This window comes from Vanacampus margaritifer, chromosome 9 (assembly GCF_051991255.1).
Source record: "Vanacampus margaritifer isolate UIUO_Vmar chromosome 9, RoL_Vmar_1.0, whole genome shotgun sequence".
NCBI classification, from domain to species: domain Eukaryota; kingdom Metazoa; phylum Chordata; class Actinopteri; order Syngnathiformes; family Syngnathidae; genus Vanacampus; species Vanacampus margaritifer.
The window spans coordinates 10,153,099-10,174,249 of NC_135440.1; the positions used below are offsets into that span (position 1 = coordinate 10,153,099).

The following is a 21,151-nucleotide window of genomic DNA, read 5'->3' on the forward strand; positions in this document are numbered from 1 at the left end:
CTTCTGTTACTGTGTTTGCTCAGATTCCACTCTCAGGCTATGGCGGCACCAGCAACATAATTTTGGAGGACCAGAGAAAGCAGGCGGATGGTTATGTGGCAACAATGTCAGACATTGCTATTAATCGTGTTAGCAAGGTGTGCCTGTGTGTAAGAAACACTGGTTCCAGAGCAGCTTTCATTAAAGCGGTGGCCTTCTCTGATGTAACAACTCAGTCACTTATGGACCCTTTCGTCATCAGCCTTTCCCCGTCACAGTTTGCATTAAAGGAAAGGACACAAGAGGTAAGAGTGGACACCAGGCATTGTGATGTTGCGGTTTGGAAAACTAATATAATAGTCCTGTGTTGTATTTTTCTCAGGTGATCACAGTGCTCATGAAGTCTACCCAAAGAGAGCAAACGCTGTGTCAGTCGGCAACACCTCTGCTGGCTACTATCGTTCTGTTTTGTGGAGATGAGGTGTCGAGGCAACAGTACCGCAGGTCAATATTTGTATAAGAAACCACTGTAGTTTGATCTTTAAAAAGAGAGTAATGAATTGCTCTTTTTTGACTACATTGTGCAGCTCTCCTGTTGTGCAGCATGTTTAAAATTAGACCGTTTCTCAAGATTGCAAAGGCTAACTAGTTTCAGATTTGGTAATTTTGTACGGAAGCATCTTTGTTCCTTCAGTGTTTTTTTTTCTCTCTCTCTCTGTTTCAGACTGCTTCAAAGCAAACCAGATGCTGGACAGAAAGTTCTTGCTGAAAACAGTTTGCTGAAAAACATTGAATTCAATGAGAAGTTCCTAGGAGAGGAGATTATTACAGAGCGTAAGTCGTCTCACAATGAATAACCAAAAAAAAAACCCTACAAGGAACAATATACATATGTCTTTTAACTCCAAAATGTTTAAGCCTGTGATCTGTTGCAAGTAAATGAAACAAAATGAGTATTATGTACTAGTAGTCAAATAAAGGTAAACATTTTTGTTTTAGATCAGAGTGTACTATGATAATTTCTCCTTTAAGGTCACTGAAATAAAAAAACATATAAGATGTTTCTGAAATGCTCTGGATGACTTTGTTGAGCTCGGTCAAACTTGAATTCTGCTATTTCCTTTTAGCATTTGACCTGCCTCCACAGCCAAATGAGGCCTACATCTTCTACGGACACATGAGTAAAGTGGCAGTATCGTTACTTGGAAGCACATATAGCAAGGAGTGTGAGCAGAGTGACAGCTCTGAGATGATGCTGACCCCTGCTCTAGAAAACTTGGTAACAGACAGGTAATACCTGACTGAAAATGTCAAGACTGGGGAAATCTATTACTCCAGTCACTCATTCATGATGCATTATTGGAATTGTGGGGGGTTACCATCCTTACTATATTGTATCTGATTTGACTAAATACCTATCGTACTGAATATTATAGTTACCAGTCTCTTTGTACAGCTATGTTTAACTTTCACATCTTCTATGTTGCTGTTGTGTTCATTTCTAGTGATGTGGCAAATGTGTCTTTGGACGTGCTGCCAGTGAAGGGTCCCCAAGGTCCAGCCATTAGAGTGACAGGGTCCTCTGTACAGGTACCGTAAAACCTTCCTGATTTTGTTTGACACTTGAGTTTTATCAGTGGAATTATATGACTCTTTATCAATGCTTTGAAGAAGAAGAATATATTTTTTTCTTAACACAGACCCCAGAGCCAGCACCTAGAGAGTCTGAGTCATGGACTGTCCATCCAGAACAGCTTGTCCTTGCAGCTCCTACTATGAGTGAGTTGTATCCAGGGCCCAGTCTTTCAAACATAACCTGGTGGATTAGATTAAACCCATATCTAATCCAAAATTGAGTATTCCAAACCACATTTAATCTTGAAAATTCAAATCCAGATTTGGAAATCCAATCCTGCCTTTAATCCAGACTTGAGCCCATGTTCATTATTTCAAAATTTCAGTCCCAAATCTAGATCAGTTCGACCCTGAAAAACAGTATTAAATTAACCTCACCTCGGGGTTAGGATTAGACTGTGATCCTTTCTATTAGTTTCACATATACACAGCAATAAATAAGTATTTATTAAATTTCCCGGAATTTATATTGTAAAGAGATAGTCTTAATGAATGAAACCTCATTACTACTGGTGTTTTTTTTTTTTTTACTGAAAATTCCTAAATTCCACAAATGTCAAAATCAATCAATTAAAATAAAGAAAAAAAGAAACTGCTTCGACCCTAAATTTAACAGCAACAAAATTTAAAGTGGAAATCAACCTCAACATTATGTTGTTAGTGCCTCCACTAAACACAGCATTCAGACTAATATTGTCTGCCCTGAGCAACTGTGATGTCATTTTAATTGGACAGCAAGTGGCGAAAATGAAAAAAAAACAACTTTGCATTTGGTATATTGAGTTAATCAAATCTGATTTGAAAATCTTAATCCAAGAGGATCAGGATTTTTTTTGATCCAATCCAGCAAAGTTTTTTTTTTAAGAAAATTGAATTTGGAAATTTGGATCAGTTTAATCTGGATTAGATTTTTTGAAATACTCGGCCCAGATGACAAAAACCTGGGTTTGCAGGGTTGTGAGGAACGTGGAAACATTTTTGATAACATTTAGAAAAAGTATTTCATGGGTACTATTTAGGATACATCAAATATAAATAAAATTGTAAAACGTCAAATTAAAATTGACGTAGAAGTGTAATGTCATGCTGTATTGGTAATGCGAGAGTTTGACGTTAGTGTGAAGCAAATTAGTGGACCTTTCACTGCCGCTCTCAACCTCTCCTTCTGCTCATAAAGGTTTTGGAATGTTACCTTTGCAAGCAAAATGCCAGGAAAATGTAATTTTGAGTGGTGTTTTTTTGGAAAAGTTTAAACCAAGCCAGCCCCTTAATTTCCTCTTGCTTGCTTTATGGAGAGTGGTCAGATGGTTCATCTGTTAGTATACAAACATATATCTGTGGTTTGATTTACAGGTTTAGACTAAAATGTTTCATGATTATGTACTGTAAATGTAGATGTACTGCATGCATCTATGTATATATTGATAACTTTGATGTTTGTTGACAAATGTATTATTATTGTTCATTTTAGATGCTGTGGCAAGCACAAATCAGGTCCAGATCAAGAACAATACCTCCAGAGAATTGAGTTTTGATTTATCTTGGCCTGCTCATTACCTGACCATTACCCCTCAGCACGGAGTCATCGAGCCACAGTAAGAATAAATTAATTGCAGTCCAGTTATTATGATTTTAGAGGAAAAATTGGCATGTTCTACTGTGTACATCTAAATTTAGGGTTTTTGGTGTCACAATAAATTGCTATGACTGTATTTTACACCAAGTTGCTTTAACTGCAATTTGTGTCCCACTATTCATTTACAGAATACATTAGAAATACCTGTAAAATGGAACATTAACACCACTTCATACTAAAAGTACTATAAAAGCAGTCTGATGGTGTACTATTTGCAGCAATGCTAAAGGTTAAACTATAGGTCAGTGACTTCCTACTTTTAGGTGCCACCTGCAGATTTTGATCAGCCCCAACCCTTCGCTTGCAAGCAAATCTGACAAGCTTCCTTGGAACGGGAAGATCTATGTCCAATGTGATGGGCAACAGAAGGTACAAGACTTTAACAAACAATACAATCATGAAACCATGTCTCATTTCTAAAGCTAAACATTTTATTTGCAGCTGATCAAGGTCCAGATCCGTCAAGATCTGGAACTGGATGTTTCTACTGCCCCAGCAGGTGCAACTCTGTCAGCCTTATCACCTAAGGCTGCCACTCCTGTGTTGCCGTCGGTCAGAATAAGCTCAAAGTCCACGCTGCCCTCGACACCACTGCAGTTACCTCAAGCTCTGGTCGAGATCAGCAACAAAAACATCATCTTTCCCAACACGCCTTCGGGAGAAACATCAGGTTGGGATACATACCACTGTCCTAAAATTCAGCTCAGCATTAATATGATTGAAGTACGATAAGTCCTGCGACGAGGTTCTACAGGACACTTAATAATAGGGATTTTAAATTATAATGTGCTTGTGGTCTATATTTTATCTCTCTTCCTGCATTCTAGAGGCACAGTTGGAGGTGGTGAATGGTGAATTGGAAGTGAGGTGGTACTTATCATCATTTGCTCCCCCTTATGTTAAGGTGATCTTTTTCTTTTCTTTTCTTTTTTTTTTTTATACCAAAACACTATTTTCTCTGTCTTCGCAGTTTAATTCTGGTTTCTTCTATTCTTTGCTGTTTCACATAGTGGAACCTCCAAAGTCAAATACCCAAACATCTACCTTAATTTTGTTCAGTACAAGAACAAAACAATGAGTAAAATACCATTTACAAAAATTAACTTAACTCAAACAGTTGCTCACATAAATGGCATGCAATCTGAAGCTGCTATATGGAACTTTTCCCCCAAAATATTTTTACAATAGCTTTTTATTTGGCCATTTATGACTGAAACGTTGTAATTAGTAGATTAACACTTTAGCTGTTCACAGTGTGTACTCCTGCAAGCCTGCTGAGTGCTTGTTTTAAAAGTATTTGATCATGTCATCTTAACATCTTGTTTGGGCCATGTTGTTTCGGTGACAAAAATCTTTTGGACCAAAAGCGAAGAGTCACTTTTGGGCCATAATTTTTCAGTGGCAGAATTTTTGGTGCATCAGTAGACCTTTGGTTAACAATAGTGACTCGGGCTATAATCCCTTCTTTCTTTTCAGGGGGTTGATAACAGTTGTGACGTATATCGGGCCACCTACACAGCTTTCAGGTGTTCTAAAATCTCAGGAACTTTGGGAGCCCATGAGAAGATGCAGGTAATTACATTTAAAAGTACAAGTCATTAAGTTACATGCTTGCAGTATTACGCCTTAACATTTTTTTTGTTTCGTGTTTTTGGATTAATTATAGAAAACTAGCATGTAAAAAGAGAATGGAGTTTTTATTGCCATTGTTAGGTTTACATATGCAAATAATTTGAACCAATAGGGCAACAAGGCATTTTTCCTAAGCATGTTGTAGACACTTGAGTAAAGGTCAACAACAATTTACTTTTATATTCTCGGGTGCAATTTACAGATTAAAAGTAGAGCTCAGACTGGCACCCAAAATCTCCATTCCCTAATCGTGTTGATGGCAGCAAATGAGTTGTTTGGATCCAAAACTTCCACTTCAATGGAAAAGTTTTTCTTTTTAGTTTAAAATGGCTTACCTTTGTTGTGGTAGATGGCTGCCACAACAAAGATTTCGAGCTCTATTGGTCATCTCTGTTTTTGTGCAAATAAATCCCCGCCCAAAAAAGTGACTTATACTCTGGAACAACTTTTCTTCTTCATGATGCATTTTTGACCAGTGCTATTTATACTCCAGAGCGATTTATAGTCTGAAAAATGCGGTAATCCTTGATTACATCACTCTAGGTTACTAATTTGCAAATTTTCTTAGTAAATTGATAGCCTCATAGCATTTTTTTCTTGTTTTCTGAAAAGGTTAAAGTATGCTATTAGGCTGATGATATGGATTTGAATATGTTAGTTCTTAATGTCTTATTTATTGTGTTCTCTTGCAGGTGCCCATTACATTCCTGCCAAGGGACAGAGGCGATTATGCTCAGTTTTGGGATTTGGAGTGCCACCCCTTGTCCGAGCCCTCGCAAAAATCTAGAATCCGCTTTCAACTATGTGGCACGGTACCTACTTATCAATTTTTAGTCTGTGCCATATTTTAAAGCTTTTTTTCCCCTCTTTCTTTTTTCCCCATTTATTCCACTTTGTTACATCAGTGAAAATATAGACATATATTGTACTATAAGTATGGCTCGGGGGGTTCTCAACTGATCTCACCCTGGGACCCACATTTTCCAATCTAAAGAGAAAGCCAATTCAATTCAACTCAACTTAGTAATTGAAAACTCTGTTATTGTTATGATTTGTTTACAGTATACTGTATTTACAGTAACTAGTCAAATATTAGTGCGGCTACCCTCAGGAACATCAATTGCCATTTTAGGTATTTAAATGATCACATAAAGAAATGGAATATTGTAACTTTGTTTTGTTAGTGAGAGAACTGTGTGGGATTAAGAAATGGTAATGAGAGGCATCCTGCTGAGGTGAGCCTGCAGGCCTCGTGCATGTATGGCTTTAGTGTAACAGATGTTTTTAGATTTAGAATGTGTTCAGCAGGAGCATGAAAGTGGTGGTTCTCCTGACAGAAGTTAAGCAGGTGATGGAATGTGTTTAAGTACCGTTGCCAAACCTTTCAGTTATACATCCATCAGTTTGATACTGCTTATCCTGAAATCTGGGGTCAACCCCAGCCAGCTGGGAGCGATCCCAATACTGGCTGTAAAAAATATACATATATACATCAGATGTTAGAACCACTACACTGCTAATAGATGTGTAGTATTGGCAAACAATTGTGAAATAATTGGTTCCATTTTATACGGTAATTAAATATTGCCAGGATGCCTCTCCCTTTTTTTTGTTAGTCTGCAGTAATGATAAGAAAGAAGTGATCCTACTGTATGTACTCTCTGTCTGTAGGGGATCAACTCTGGAACAATAGAAGGATCTCAGGAAGCAGATTGCTCTTTGGTAAAAACAGAGGCTACAGTTAAGATGCGGAAAAAAGCTGAAATGGCCCCAGCCAAAACCAGGTAAAAAGCTACATAACTCTGACTATCCACTTCAGGTTAATGTTGAAGGACCTACAATTTTTCACTAACAAGAGTAGATCCTCTGATCCAAGTAATTATGATTAGAATTTTTGGCATAAATGTGCAGCCCTTCTAGACTATAAAGTGTCAGTGTTTTGCCATATTTTATATTTCTCATTGCTCTCTGATAAGAACACCTCCAAAATAACACTTTTAATTTGGGGGAAAGGTGTGGAGGGGCTGACAAAAAAAAAAAACCATCTTGCTTGAGTTTCAAAACGCTGCTTTATTCAAGTTGGTGAAGTACCTTATACTCTATATCTAATGCATATCTAAGTTCTTCCAATGCATTCGTGTCAATTTCATTCTCAGCCATGATGACGCTGTAAGGAAAGGTGTTCATACGCCTCAGGATCATTACACTTTCCCTGATACACGTATCGGCGAGTTCAGCACTCTGAAGGTCAATATCCGCAACAACTCGCCCAACAGACATGAGGTGAGGACTGCCCTAAACTAATGACAGTCTACCGCCTTGTTTAGTTTTAGTTTTCAGACAGTCATGTCATTTTTGTGAGCGTGAAGTTCTAACATCTTAACAATGATAAACTAACATGATTTGATGAATACATGTGCTAACACTTGCAGTTGTTGTGTTTTGCATGAATTTGGCATTTGATGTGTGGCTTCTCGAATTGACTTGCAGCTGAGGTTTGTAAACCCTAGGGAGCCCTTCCACATCAAGCATTCCAAATATTCCCTCAGGTGAGTCACATGGTCATAATCACTGAAAAGCATTTTTCTTTTACGATTAACTTCCATGTTTCTTTCTGAAGACGGTCAACAGTTCTATTTGAGCTTAACTTCTGATTGGAGTGTTTTGTTGAGTAACTTTTATGGTACATGCAGACATTATACACCTTATTAGTTCCTTGGACATACAGTAGACGTTCTGATGTGAAGCAAAGGAAGTGTGAATGGATGTTTTTTTTTTTTTTTTATAAAAAATATGTGCCCTGCAGATGACAGGCCACAGTGTAGCTTGCCTGAAGTCGACTGGGCCTGTAGGCTTCGGCTCACCTGAATACAGACAGTGTAGAAGATGCATGGATGGGTCAAATCCACATAGCACACAAAAAATAATAATGAAATAAATTAGAAAGTGATAAACAAAGTAATGTTTTATTTTAAATAATATATTAATGGTACAATAATAATTTAATTATAAGACACGCCTTACCTTAAACTTGAAAACTATTATGCTGAGTGTTGTATACACATGTCTGATTAATAAAATGTTGCATCCATTCAAATTAGTTTAAGTAATGGCACAAACAGAACTTGAAAAGCTTCATAAGTTACAAAGTACTTAAAAAAAATCTGTCCTGGGCTGTATTCGGTTTTAAAAACGAGAAAAACTTTTGTAGCCACTAAATCTCAAACATCAGTACAATGAAGCCATGATCGTCCTTCTAAAGCAATTTTATTTCTCTGAATTTGTAACATCTCGAGCCTCATGTCCATACAGTGGTACCTCCGAGTTTGAACATAATTCGTTCCTGTGAAGTGTTCGAAGTCCGATTTGTTCAACCTCTGAAACATTTTTTCCCAAAGGAAATAATGTAAATGTAGTTAATCCGTTCCAAAGCAACAAAAACTGAACATTTTAATTTATTTTTAATTCAAATTAATTTATATTTATGTAAACGCATAATATACACTTCTTCTTTTCCTTTCGGCTTTTCCCTTCAGGGGTTGCCACAGCGAATCAGTTGCCTCCATCTAACCCTGTCCTCTGCAACCTCTCACACCAACTACCTTCATGTCCTCTTTAACTACATCCATAAACCTCCTCTTTGGTCTTTCTCTAGACCTCCTGTCTGGCATTTGGAAACTCAGCATCCTTCTGCCAATATACTCACCATCTCTCCTCCGGACATGTCCAAACCATCTCAGTCTGGCCTTCTCTGACTTTATTTCCAAAGCCTCTAACATGTGCTGTTCCTCTGATGTACTCATTCCTGATTCTATCCATCCTGGTCACTCACAAAGACAACCTCAGCATCTTCATCTCTGCCACCTCCAGCTCTGCCTCCTGTCTTTTCCCCAGTGGCACTGTCTCCAGACCAAACGACATCGCTGGTCTGACCACAGATTTATAAACCCCCCCTTTCCTTTTAGCTGAAACTCTATCACACATCACGCCTGACACTTTTCTCCACCCGTTCCAGCCTGCCTGTTCACGCTTCTTCACTTATTTTCCACACTCTCCATTGCTCTGGACTGTTGACCCTAAATACTTCAACTCCTCCACCTTCTTGGTCTCTTCTCCCTGTAACCCAGAGGTGGGCAATCTCGGTCCTGGAGGGCCGGATTCCTGCAGGTTTTGGAGGTTTCTCACTTCCAACACAAGCTGATTCCAATCAACAGGATCGTTATCAGGCTTATGCAGAGCTTGCTGATGAGCTGATCATATATCAGCTGTGTTGGAGAAGGGCAACATGCAAATCCTGCAGGACTCCGGCCCTCGATGCCCACCTCTGCTGTAACCTCACTCTTCCACTTGGGTCCCTCCCATTCACACACAGATATTCCATCTCGCTACGGCTAACCTTCATCCCCCTCCTTTCCAGGGCAAACCTTCACGCCTTTAGCTTCTCCTCCACCTGTTCCCTGCTCTCACTACAGATCACAATGTCATCTGCAAACATCATACATAGTCCATGGAGATTCCTGTCTAACCTCGTCTGACATGAAACCATACTGCTGCTCACAAATGTTCACCTCTGCCCTCGTCCCAGTATTTATAGAAGTATCTGTTGTCTTTTTTTTTGTTGAAAAATTAAAATGTACTCGCTAATGTCTGAGCCACCTCTGTGAGTTTTCACACACTGGCTCGAAATGAGCAGCGCCTCGTTTCGACTATCATGACGTGTGCCTTCATCATTGATCGGCTTGGCTCGGCTACCCGTTCAAGGTACGTTCGGCTTTGCTTGGGTGTTCAGGACTCCGAAAATGAGGTCAAACTCCGAGGCATTTTTTCTCAGATTCTTTGGTCGAAGTCAGATTTGTACGAGTTCTGAGACGTTCGAACTCCGAGGTTCCACTGTACATGGAGGATACTTAATTTGTGTATTGCAAAATGTGCTTGCTTCTTGATTTAAACCTTAGTGAATGTTACTTGCCTGGTGAATGCATATTGTTGATTTCCCGCTCATTAGATCCCAGCACTATCTGAACCTGCCTGTCCAGTTCAAGCCGAGCACTACAGGCAGACACGATGGCGTGCTGCTCATCCAGCCAGAAAAAAGTGATCGTCTGGTTGTGCATCTGACTGGTCAGGCACTGCCTTGAATTTACCAGCTTCGCACCCTCCCAAGGGACTACCTGGCTTTTTCGGACAGTCCTGTCTGTCAGCACCCTCCTGGAAAGAAATGTGAAGACTGCCGAGGCCATTCACAGTGCGCGCCCCGATATTAAATCCTCACTCATGGTTGTATTTGCACAAACATTGCCAAGATTAGAGATGAAGAGAAGCTGAGTATTGTTCACTCTGACTTCTGATCTCTCTCCGTCCAACTTGGCTGTCTAGCTGAGAAAACCTGTATTGAAAAATGTGCCTTAATGTGCCAGAGGCTTTTTATTTATTTTTTGTTGGTGTGCAACATTTGTGCTTTAGGCTATTGATTTTTTTTTTTAAACAAATTGTTCTTTTTTAACTTTCATCAGATATGCCAAAACTGTCATGTCACACAGTGCATTTTTGTTACCACAGACTGAGGCAGTTGAAATACATTTGAGGATATGTCTCACATGGAGACGATCTCACAGAAATGCCTTTGTTCTCAGTATGGCATCATGCCTGCAGGGAAGTTCATTTTTGGAGAAGCCACACAACGTGTTGCACTGCCGTCTAACCCTGCAGATGTTAATCAGTCAACTCGCGGTAATAAGGACACAGTAACTATTTTTTTTTTCTTCCTGCAGGCACATTTCAACTGTTTAGTTTTCAGCTTCTTTACTTTCTTTGCAAACGACTGGAAAGGGTTCACATCATGGCAAACATCCGGAACCCTTACGCACGTGGCCTTTGATATTAAATGTTGTTTGCCAAGAAACATTTACAAAACTATTCCAAAAGGTCCGCATGTACTTAATTCAGCCATGATGCTAGTTCAAGGTCGGCTCACGGTGACAATAGTTTGGGGTAATGATTGTTTAAAGGGTTTCCTCTGTGGTTTGACTTTTTCGTCCTACTGAGTATGGTTACCATGGCAAAGATGTGTTCATTACTGTTCCACTCACAACAACATGCACTCCACTTGCATCAATCTTTGGAGTAACTAGACATAGTATTGTGGCCTTTTGTAGATTGAAATGCATAGGTGCTGTAATGTCAACTTTAGGGTGTTCTGGTAAACACACCTTTTGACAGTAGTGCACAATTTACTTTCATGTATAGTGAATTTTAGCGCGAAGGCTGTGCTGCTACTAACGGTATCTGCTAAAAGCTAGTCACATTTTGCACAATCGTTAAATGCAATGTGTAATATTTTGTGTATTAACATATTTAAATAAAGTTTTTTTTTATAACCCCCCCATTGTGTCTCTCTTTATATCAAGTTGGAGTTTCTAACCTGAAGGTACTTAAATTACACTAAAAAGTTTTCAGTTTTAACGTATGCCTCTGCAGTATGGGTAGAAAAAAAAAAAGTAAAAAACCATAACTATCTGTATGGAAACATCTCAAACCTGCAGGACCAGGATTGGGCAAGCCTGATCTAGTGGAAGAGCATTTGATTGTTCTACCTGTTACGATACATCGTTGGCATAGATGCATTTAAGTTTTCTAGAAATAGAAAATGGAATGGCGAAATTCGCTGAAAGTGTAACCCAACGTATAAGATGAAGCTACAGCTGGGAGGTGTTACAAACTGGGAGTGATTTTTCATGCCTGAACTCACTGTCCAGTTTTCCAGAAAAATTTAAAATGAGAACTTTCCCTATCGGTGAATGGAACCACAATCTCTCGCTATGTGACTAGTTCAGCTAAACAACCCTAAATCGACTCATTCATATTCAGTGTTTTTTTTTCTGCACACCCAACAAGATTTATTTACTGACAGGCCATAGTCCACAGTTATCCAATTTTTTCTTTTTAAGCTGTAAAAAATAAAAATGTTGAACTCCCCGTCGGGGAATCGAACCCCGGTCTTCCGCGTGACAGGCGGAGATACTGTCCACTATACTAACGAGGATGTTACATTTGAGCCACAACCAATTAAATTTTTATATTAAGTATGCGTATTTATGCCTACCTGTTTACTGCACCAACTAATACAGATTATGCAGTTGTAGCTCTCTAAACCGAATCCCATTTATTCCCTATGTACGTCCTAAACCAGAACAATTGTAATACTCTTTTTGTCCACTGTATGGTGGTGTACGTTCCCTGACGCAATTTTTCCTTGTACTCCTTTTTTTGGAATATTTGAGTCCACTATAAAGATATTTGTGCATTTGCTCAACTATATTAAAGATATTTGTTGTACTTATTCACACATGGCCAGGTGGCTTACAATACCTACATAATTTTTTTCTTAATAAATATCAGAATTTAATTCAATGTTTATGTTTTGGGTTATCTTGGTCAGTTATTTACATAAGTTTGGTGATCTTAAATATTAAAGTGGTGAAACTGCATAATTTAAAATAAAGATTTGACAAGAGGGTAAATACTTTTTTTCACAGCAAATTACATTTTTTAATAAATAAAAAAAAGTCTTACTATAATGTCTGCCCAAATGTGTTTCAACAGTTTTTTCATAATGTCCACTAAAGCCAAAAAAGATGGGAATTAATGGATTAATAACATTACATATATAACATATATGTTATAGGATATTGTATATATTTATTTATTTATGACAATTTTCATGTTATGTAACTTATAACAATAACATATTGCTTTCCAACCAACATACAGTATATGGTTTAAAAAGCAATATCATGTATCTTTTCATTTATCTAGCCATGTCATCAGATTACCATATCTGAAGTATAGGCCAGAATACATGTTTCTATCAATAACAGTAATTTCTCCGAGGTTATTGGGACTGGGTTTGACTCGTTTATTTTGTCACACAAGGTTGGGCGCAGCCTGATGTCTTTTGGTGTGTAAACTCAGTGACACATTGTCAGAATGTCTAGTTTTCCATGACCTGCTATGACCTGCTGCATCCAGCCCTGCTTTCTGTTGTTATTTGTGTATAGACTTTTTCTTTGCCACTTCAGTCTCCTGTCTGCTTCTGGATCCAAATTCTGCTTCAAAGGTTGTGGATCTGTGGTGAGAGACGTTTATACGTTTTTTTTCTAAGTATACTTCCCCCTAACCATCTGCGTTACTTGCTTCCATTGACAACAGCGTAAACGAATTCAATCTGACCAAAAGTAACCCCCCAAAAAAGTACTGACAAGAACTCACACGGTGCAATACCATCAAACGCCTGCAGATGTCGTCCAATGTCCATTGAACAAGGCGGCTGCCAGCAGAGTGCGATGTACACTGAGGCAGCTTGAGGTAGTATTTCGCTTCCCTGATTAGGAGCCACTGTAGTGTCGCTGAACTTGGCATCCAGCATCACAAGGAGGCACGTTCACCTCTCAGCGTGACGACTTCAATGACAGGTATGGAAACTTTCCACTGTGGTTTATTTGAGCGCATTACTGTGTAAAACGTCGGAGCAGTGCTGTGGTTGTGCTGCTAACTGATGCGGCTAATTGCTAGTCAGCTGCCCGGTGTCTGGTATGACTTTGGGCCGGTGGAAGTTGCTGTGCAGAGTTTGACCAAGCGAGCATCGCCAGACGTCGGGGATGAGCTAGCAGGGCTAAAGTTAGCTGCAAGCAGGCTAGCGCTGGCTTGGATCCACGCAGCGGGGCCATCGCACCAATAGGCGTCCTCCTCGTCCCCACCAGGGGAAGCGGGCTGTCCCGCTGTCTGTGACCTCCGTGACGGGACAAGCTTTGAATGGCCTCAGGGGAGAGCAACACAGGTGCGCTTGGCTGTGCTGCTGACATGAATTAATGGTCTAGCTAACTAACTGAGAAGCTAGATCTGACGTTTTACCTTCAATTAGCTTCTTTGACACGTTTTAGGCCATGGGCTGACCAACTTTTTATTTATTTATTTGTTTGTTTGTTTGTTTGCACATGAGACATAAACATTTGTAGGCTACTGTAAAGTATAAACAACTACCCTACAGCAATTAGTCTCCCTGACAGATATTTAGATTGATCACATGCTATAACAGAGCGAATAAACTGTCATTCATATTAATTCATGGTTCATTTGCCTTTACTTTAGCACAAGCCTATCCTAGACCATAACGTACGTTTATGTATAATAAATCTGATAGTTAATTGTGATACAGATTAATTTATTGCTTGTATTTGTTTAAAAATACACTGGAAGAGGATTCTTGCAATCGCAGTATTATCACAATGAGATTTTTAAAATCGTTCCACCCTAATTCCTACCATTGTTGTAGGAATTTTAATCAATTGCAAGTATACAACAATTTCCAGCCAAGACAAATAAAATCTTGCAACGTTTTCATTTAAAAGATTGCACAATTAAAAACTACGAGGCCAAATAAATGACACTAAAACACTTTTTTTTTTTGGTAATACCTTGACTCGCATGTTTAATTTAAAAAGCTTATGACTCAATTTATTCACGTTAAATCAATTTCCCTCATTGAAATTGTAACACATTCTTTAGTTGTCAAATTGTATCTTTATTTATTTACTTGCATTGAGTAATATTTGTTTTTATATTATTTGTATTATTAGATTGGGTATTGGATTCATTAGTTTTTACTAGTGTTGTTCCGGATACCGTTTTTTGCCCTCCGATACCATACCGATACCTAAGTTTTTTTTTTCCTCAACCTGAAAAACTGTCCTGCCATTGATTCAGAGCATTCAAGGGCCAATTAGGATATCTTAGCTCGGCATGCAGTGAACATGTCACACATCAGTGAATACGTGCATGAGCAAGACACAAGATGCTGCATCCAAAGTCCTATATTTGCGTCAGAATTAATGGTATCGGCATGTTACTTGTTAGTAGTCCCCGATACTACTGTTTTAATGCAGTATTGGGGCCTCTGCCGGTATATGAGAGAGAGAGAGAGAGAGAGAGAGAGAGAGGAGAGAGAGAGAGAGAGAGAGAGAGAGAGAGAGAGAGGAGAGAGAGAGAGAGAGAGAGAGAGAGAGAGAGAGAGAGAGAGGAGAGAGAGAGAGAGAGAGTGAGAGAGATAGAGAGAGAGAGAGAGAGAGAGAGAGAGAGAGAGAGAGAGAGAGAGAGAGACATTCACTAGGCCCCACCCCCCTTAACGTGCAGTAATTTCACATCATAAAACCAGTTTACGTTTTTCCATTCGATTTATTATGTTGTATTGTGTTAGTACTGTTTTAAGGGATGCTGAAATTTATTTAAGGCATTTCTTTTTTCTTTTTTTCTCCCTCTTTTTTTCTCTTTAAGGCATTGCAATTTAGTTTGTAACCCTAATATGTTGCTTCTTTCGGAGGCTGCTGCGGGAAGGCGGGTTCCAATTAGACGTTTTTGGGCGTTTTTTCTTGCTAGATGAGCCAACATGACAGGACAGGATTCAATGGAAAGAAATTTGTGTTTTTATTTTCAATTAATTAAACAAAAAAAAATATTTGCAATAAGAAAAAAATTCAAACAAACAAAAAGGGATTTGCAACCTCAAATACATTTCAATCAAACAAAAAAGGGAACCCCCCCCTACCCCCAAAAAACAAAAAACAAATTGCAACTCCTGACTTTTGTTTTTTTTGGTTGCAAATCTGTTTTGGTTGCAAACCTTTTTTTGGTCTTGTGTGGGCGGGGCCCTCCGCTCAACCGATGATAGAAGCCTTTTCACTGGTCAGCTTGGAAGCCACTGCGACAACGTTCATTGGTCAGCTAGGAATGGTGTGACAATGAGTGAATGTGACAATGCCCGTCTGACTCTTCCTAGCTCATTCAAGTTGCCGCCAGCATCGAGGTAAATATTGCTTCTTCTTCTTTTTTTTCTTTCTGTTTTAGTTATCTTATATTTATCTAAAAGCAACTCTTGATCTATCGTTTATCCGGTGCTTTGGTGTAACCATTACAATTAGCGTAATCACTCACTCAGCATTGCTTAGCCATGGTAGCTAGCTAGCTAGCTCTGATAGTCTGATACCTGGCTTATTTATGAAGCTATGTTGGCAAGTCGAGACGCTACAAATACACGGCTCATTCGGATGGCTGTTAGTATGAAGTTTTTTTTTTACACATAAAAGAAGCCTTTGCATTCGCTTCACATACAAGCAGGAGTCAAATTTATTTACAGTAGCTGCTTCCCCTACATCTTGGATGTTTGAAGTAGAGATTAAATTGGTGATAGTGATTAAAATATTTTGTAATAACTTTAATCTGTTATTGTTATATTGTTTATTGCTCGTTTGTTAACTCTACAAATCATGTGTCAAACACATCTTACCTGATTAAAAACAAAATTTGACTTTGTATGTTTGTCACTTATAAGCTACTTCTATTTTCTTTACTATTGAAGATGTGAAACCAGAAGATGAAAATGGAGGAGCCTCCCCCGTTCCTGAGGTGGTGCAGGCCCACAAGCATCTGTCTCAGAGTCTTTTTCACATATACTGTTTTTACCTGAACTGCAAAAGGCTTTATTGTTAATGGAAAAAATGTGGAAAATTCATATGCAGAGTTATTATAATTATTATTTTTTTAAATAAAAAACAAACTGCTTGGCACAATAATTTATTTTTTATCTGTGACATAAACAAATGTAATGTCTCTTTGGACCAATCTGCAACTTCCTTGATTGCCCACTCGACCGCAACATTGAGAGCCTGCAAGAAGATGTCCTGACCAGATTTGAAGGAATAAGAGGTTGGATTTTTTTTCCTGTGACAAAGAGCATTGGATGGCACATACGAAGATCCCGTGCACTGTTCACTGCCATGATCCAAAGGGAGGGGCTCTTCAGATTGATGGATCTGGAATGTCAAATTAATTCATGAAAGCTACAGTAACTCCAAGAAAAAGAAAATTGACTGATATAAAGATTTTAAAAATGTCCCAATTTTATACTTTCTTTTCCCCAAATTAGCATCTGTCAAAAGGTGGGAAGTTATCACATTGTGTTAAAAAGAAAACTCTTGGACGATGTTTTACACTAAATTATATATACTACAGACGCTCCCCACCTTACGAACGAGTAACGTTCCGGACAATCGTTCGTAAGGTGAATTTGTTCGTAAGTTGCTTCAGTGCTATATTTTGTATTATAATTTATGTTTAAAGCCTATATAAGTATATTGAAGGTTTATATAAGTATGTTTAAGGCTTGTACAAGTAACCTGCATTGGTTTGTACTGAACAAAAACTTTTAATAAAATGGAGAAAATACGTACAGTACTGTACTGTACTACGTATGTTAGAGAGAGAGAGCGAAAGACACACACACAGTATGTACATGTACGTAATAAGATAAATAAAATGAAGTTTAACTTACTTTTGGAAGATGCACTCGATGCTTAAGGAGATGATGGAGGAGGAGGAAGAGGAGGATTTTATATCATGAGAGATTCTTTGTCGTCGCTGGAATCGGCTTCAAAAGTTATTTCCTGCTTCATGGGGACCGGCGTTTCTTCCTCCTCCTCCTCGCCACGTTGCTCAGCCTCCAATGAACTCTCACAGCGCCAATCGTCGGTATTAGCGGCGGAAAGAAGCACTACGCGCAATACAAAATCTAACTTACAGCATTTCTTTCCGAACATTTTTCGACATACTGTACGCGCAGAAATGTTCGTATGTACCGTTGTTCGTAACTCGAATGTTCGTAAGTAGGGGAGCGTCTGTACTCACAAAAAGTGTGGGATTTTTGGCTTTTGGGTGAAATTTCAGGACGAGCCTGAAATGCATTCAAACCTTCACAGGTGAACTAAATGTGACCTTCTCCAAGCTTTTGAATGCACATGTTCAACTGTCAAATGTTTTATTACTTTTTGCACAAGTTGCTGTTCTCTAACAAGGAGCTTAACGGCAAACTTCACAAACGACATTGCTCCGGCTCATGGAGGTGGCATCATCCGGGAACGGCTGTTGGAGACTGGTGTACCTCAAATGGAATGGCCTGCACTTTCTCCAGAACTGAATCCTGTTGAAAACCTGTGGGACCAGCAGAGTCGCCGTGTAGAGGCTGGAAACTGCACCCCAGAACTTCAATGCCCTTCAAGAAGAGTGGCCTCAGAAGACAATGAGTCGACTTGTGAACAGCATGAGACGTCGTTGTCAAGCTGTAATTGATGCTCAAGGGCACATGATGGTTTATTGAGACGTTGACATTTTTGGTTGTGGGGTATCCACCATTGTTGTTAACTTTTATTTCAATCGATTGTTTGAGATGAGGAAACCACCAGTGCATCCTTCTACTTGGAAACGGATTCCAGTGTGGTGGAACCACTCAAAATGTCCTACATTCATGTGTTGATATCACTGTAGCAGGCACGTGCAGAGGGGGGGCTATGGGTCCCGGGGCACATGCCCTTTTGGCACTGATGCCCATCCCTCTATCTATCTATCTATCTATCTATCTATCTATCTATCTATCTATCTATCTATCTATCTATCTATCTATCTATCTATCTATCTATCAAAAGTTTGTGAAAGTAGTTTTGTTGCCTTTCAAAACTAAAATTAACAACATAATTTACATAAAACAAATTATTATTACGTTATCCTTGGATTTCGTCATACTACGAGACCCATTTGGCCCATTTTGCCAGGTCGCTCGCCACTACACCTACAGTCGGTAAGTTGGTCGCACCGTTTGCTGGTGTCCAAACTTCTTCTTCTTGGGGCCACATACAGAAAAATGGAAAGATGCAAAGAACACTGTTATTTTTTTTTCTTTCTATTTTAAATTATTAAACATGGTAAAACCAATCAAGCATGCAAGTAGTTACACATTGTTTATATAATGTTATTTTTGAAAACTGGCTACCCTGGCTCTGTATCCCCCCTGGAATAGATCTGCCCCTCCACTAAGTAGCAGCTGAATCTCATCTCCACATTCAGAACCAAATCAAGAACAATCTTTAATCAGATGAACTGAATAATAATCTTTAGTGTATGTCCATAAATCAGACCTTGACACTAAACAGAAAGTGGAGGAAACCATTTTTGGTTCTGAAACTGAATTACCTTGATTCTCCGCAGTGTTATAAAGACAAATTGTCTACTATTATACATTTATTTGTGTCTTTGTATATCTAGAAAAGTTTATTAGTAGCGGTAGTGATTGTCGTCATTACTCAGATTCCCCCACTTTTTCAACTTTACTTGTACAGTAAACAAACAGGAGCAATAAATAATAATCACAGAATTATCACAAATGCAATCTCTACTTCAAACATCCAAGATGTAGGGGAAGCAGCTACCGTAAATAAATTCCACTCCCAGTCCTGCTTGTGTGTGAAGCGAATGCAAAGGCTTATTTTATGAGTTAAAAAAAACAAACAAAACTTCATACTAACAGCTATCCCAGTGAGCCGTATATTTGTGTGTTTGACTGCCAACAGCATAGCTTCACGAATGAGTCAGGTATCAGAGCTAGCTAGCATTGCTTAGAGTGAGTGATTACGCTAATTGTAATGGTTAGACCAAAGCACCGGATAAACAATAGATCAAGGGTTGCTTTTAGATAAATATAAGATAACGAAAACAGAAAAAAAGAAGAAGCAATATTTACCTCGATGCTGGCAGCGACTTGAATGAGCTAGGAAGAGTCAGACGGGCATTGTCACAACCCCATTCCTAGCTGACCAATGAACGTTGTCGCAGCGGCTTCCGAGCTGACCAATGAAAAGGCTTCTATCATCAGTTGAGCGGAGGGCCCCGCCCACACAAGACAGAAAAAGATTTGCAACCAAAAAACAGATCCACAACCAAAAGTCAGGATTAATTTTGCACTTCAATTTGTTTTTTTTTTGTTTGCAAATATTTTTGTTAATTTGAAATCCTTTTTTTGTTTGATTGAAAAAAAAAAATTCTCTCCATAGAATCCTGTCCTGTCATGTTGGCTCATCTAGCAAGGAAGATGCCAAAAAAACGTCTAATTGGAACCCGCCTTCCCCCAGCAGCCTCCGAAAGAAGAATACCAACATATTAGGGTTACAAACTAAATTGAAATGCCTTAAAAAAAAATCTGCATCCCTAAAACAGCACTAACACAATACAACATAATAAAATAGAATGGAACAACATAAACTGTTTTAATGATGTGAAATTACTGCACGTTACAATAAGTCAAAAGTCACAACAACCACACACTGGTTGTATGTGTGCCTTTAAGGGGTGTGGCCTAGTGAATGACATCCGGAGCTGGAGTCGAGTTGGCAGATAGTCTGCATGCATGTACGTGTGTTATTATTATGACTGTTTGTCCCATTCATTTAATGGCTGAAAGTGTATCGCTGACTGTGGCATATTTATGCTTTTTGACTAAATTCAGAATTCAAATATCGCTATGAAATTTGATCACACTGACCCTGAAAATAAAGTCTAACATAACACTATCACAATATCATTAGATTTCACTGCAGCAAGACAACAAGATGACGCTTTTCCTTATTGCTAGGCAGTTTCTGCACTTTACTGACCTTTCGTGTACCTTATCACATACTGTATAAGCTTTTTGAGAGCTGAGGTAGCGGAAGAAATGGGATGTGGAGGGGGGGGGGGTCTCCAAGGAATTCAGGGGGACTGGCTAGTATGAGTCGGTAACTGACTCATTTTGAAAAGGTGCTTGTGGGCTGACAAAACTGCAGGATGACGACGCCAATAATGTGATAATGACAAGGATTATATTTCATTTCATTTTGGTCAGGTTAGTGTACTTAACGGACAAAAAGAAGGAAAGTAAAGTGATTTCAAATGACTGTAATGTACTCTATGATTCAGAATCTAAAACTTGAGAAAGCATGAGGATCCAAGGGACATTCACAAAAGATGCCATGCAGAGAAAAACCCGAATTAGGTTTAGGCAAGAGGTAGACAAAGTTAACATAATAAAGTGCTCCGGGTCTTTGAGATATCAGTACCGTCATCTCATTTGATCTAGCCTGTTATTTTCATTGACGATAGATTTGTGAAGCAATCCATTCTCTGTTATCTATGAATCTATTCATCAGTATCTAAATGCCAATTGGCTTTTTAGTAAGTACTGTACAATAGAATGACTGTGTCCCAATCGCCTTTCTAAGATCTTACCTTAGATAAGTTCAATTTTTGGTAACTAATAAATATTTGGGTTGGGTTTAAAAAATTTAATAATCAATATCAAATCATTTTTCCTTTTCAAGCCTGATATTGATCATTTTAATATCTCTTTTCCCCATA

General features: G+C 38.7%; 2 protein-coding genes and 1 non-coding gene across 7 annotated transcripts in view; 2 read left to right on the forward strand and 1 right to left on the reverse strand.

Moving 5' to 3' along the window:
• The window catches only part of cep192 (centrosomal protein 192), a 46,154-nt gene extending 34,889 nt beyond the window's left edge, over positions 1 to 11,265 (forward strand). For all 5 annotated transcript variants that reach the window (XM_077575370.1, XM_077575365.1, XM_077575368.1 and 2 more), the window contains 16 exons: positions 24 to 284; positions 362 to 483; positions 704 to 813; positions 1,107 to 1,269; positions 1,485 to 1,569; positions 1,680 to 1,758; positions 3,086 to 3,209; positions 3,514 to 3,619; positions 3,692 to 3,920; positions 4,078 to 4,154; positions 4,727 to 4,822; positions 5,575 to 5,694; positions 6,554 to 6,666; positions 7,039 to 7,165; positions 7,373 to 7,431; positions 9,888 to 11,265. In XM_077575370.1, the coding sequence (XP_077431496.1) occupies positions 24 to 284; positions 362 to 483; positions 704 to 813; positions 1,107 to 1,269; positions 1,485 to 1,569; positions 1,680 to 1,758; positions 3,086 to 3,209; positions 3,514 to 3,619; positions 3,692 to 3,920; positions 4,078 to 4,154; positions 4,727 to 4,822; positions 5,575 to 5,694; positions 6,554 to 6,666; positions 7,039 to 7,165; positions 7,373 to 7,431; positions 9,888 to 10,020 (2,004 nt within the window). In that variant the 3' untranslated portion in view covers positions 10,021 to 11,265. The remainder of the gene's footprint in view (positions 1 to 23; positions 285 to 361; positions 484 to 703; positions 814 to 1,106; positions 1,270 to 1,484; positions 1,570 to 1,679; positions 1,759 to 3,085; positions 3,210 to 3,513; positions 3,620 to 3,691; positions 3,921 to 4,077; positions 4,155 to 4,726; positions 4,823 to 5,574; positions 5,695 to 6,553; positions 6,667 to 7,038; positions 7,166 to 7,372; positions 7,432 to 9,887) is intronic.
• Positions 11,266 to 11,852: 587 nt separating this feature from the next.
• trnad-guc (transfer RNA aspartic acid (anticodon GUC)) lies at positions 11,853 to 11,924 on the reverse strand. The gene has a single exon. It is a non-coding gene; the product is annotated as a tRNA-Asp (tRNA).
• A 1,297-nt stretch (positions 11,925 to 13,221) lies between these two features.
• Positions 13,222 to 21,151, forward strand: part of ldlrad4b (low density lipoprotein receptor class A domain containing 4b) — a 190,463-nt gene continuing 182,533 nt past the window's right edge. The window contains exon 1 of the mRNA XM_077574927.1: positions 13,222 to 13,353. The gene's annotated coding sequence lies outside the window, so the exon portion shown is untranslated. The remainder of the gene's footprint in view (positions 13,354 to 21,151) is intronic.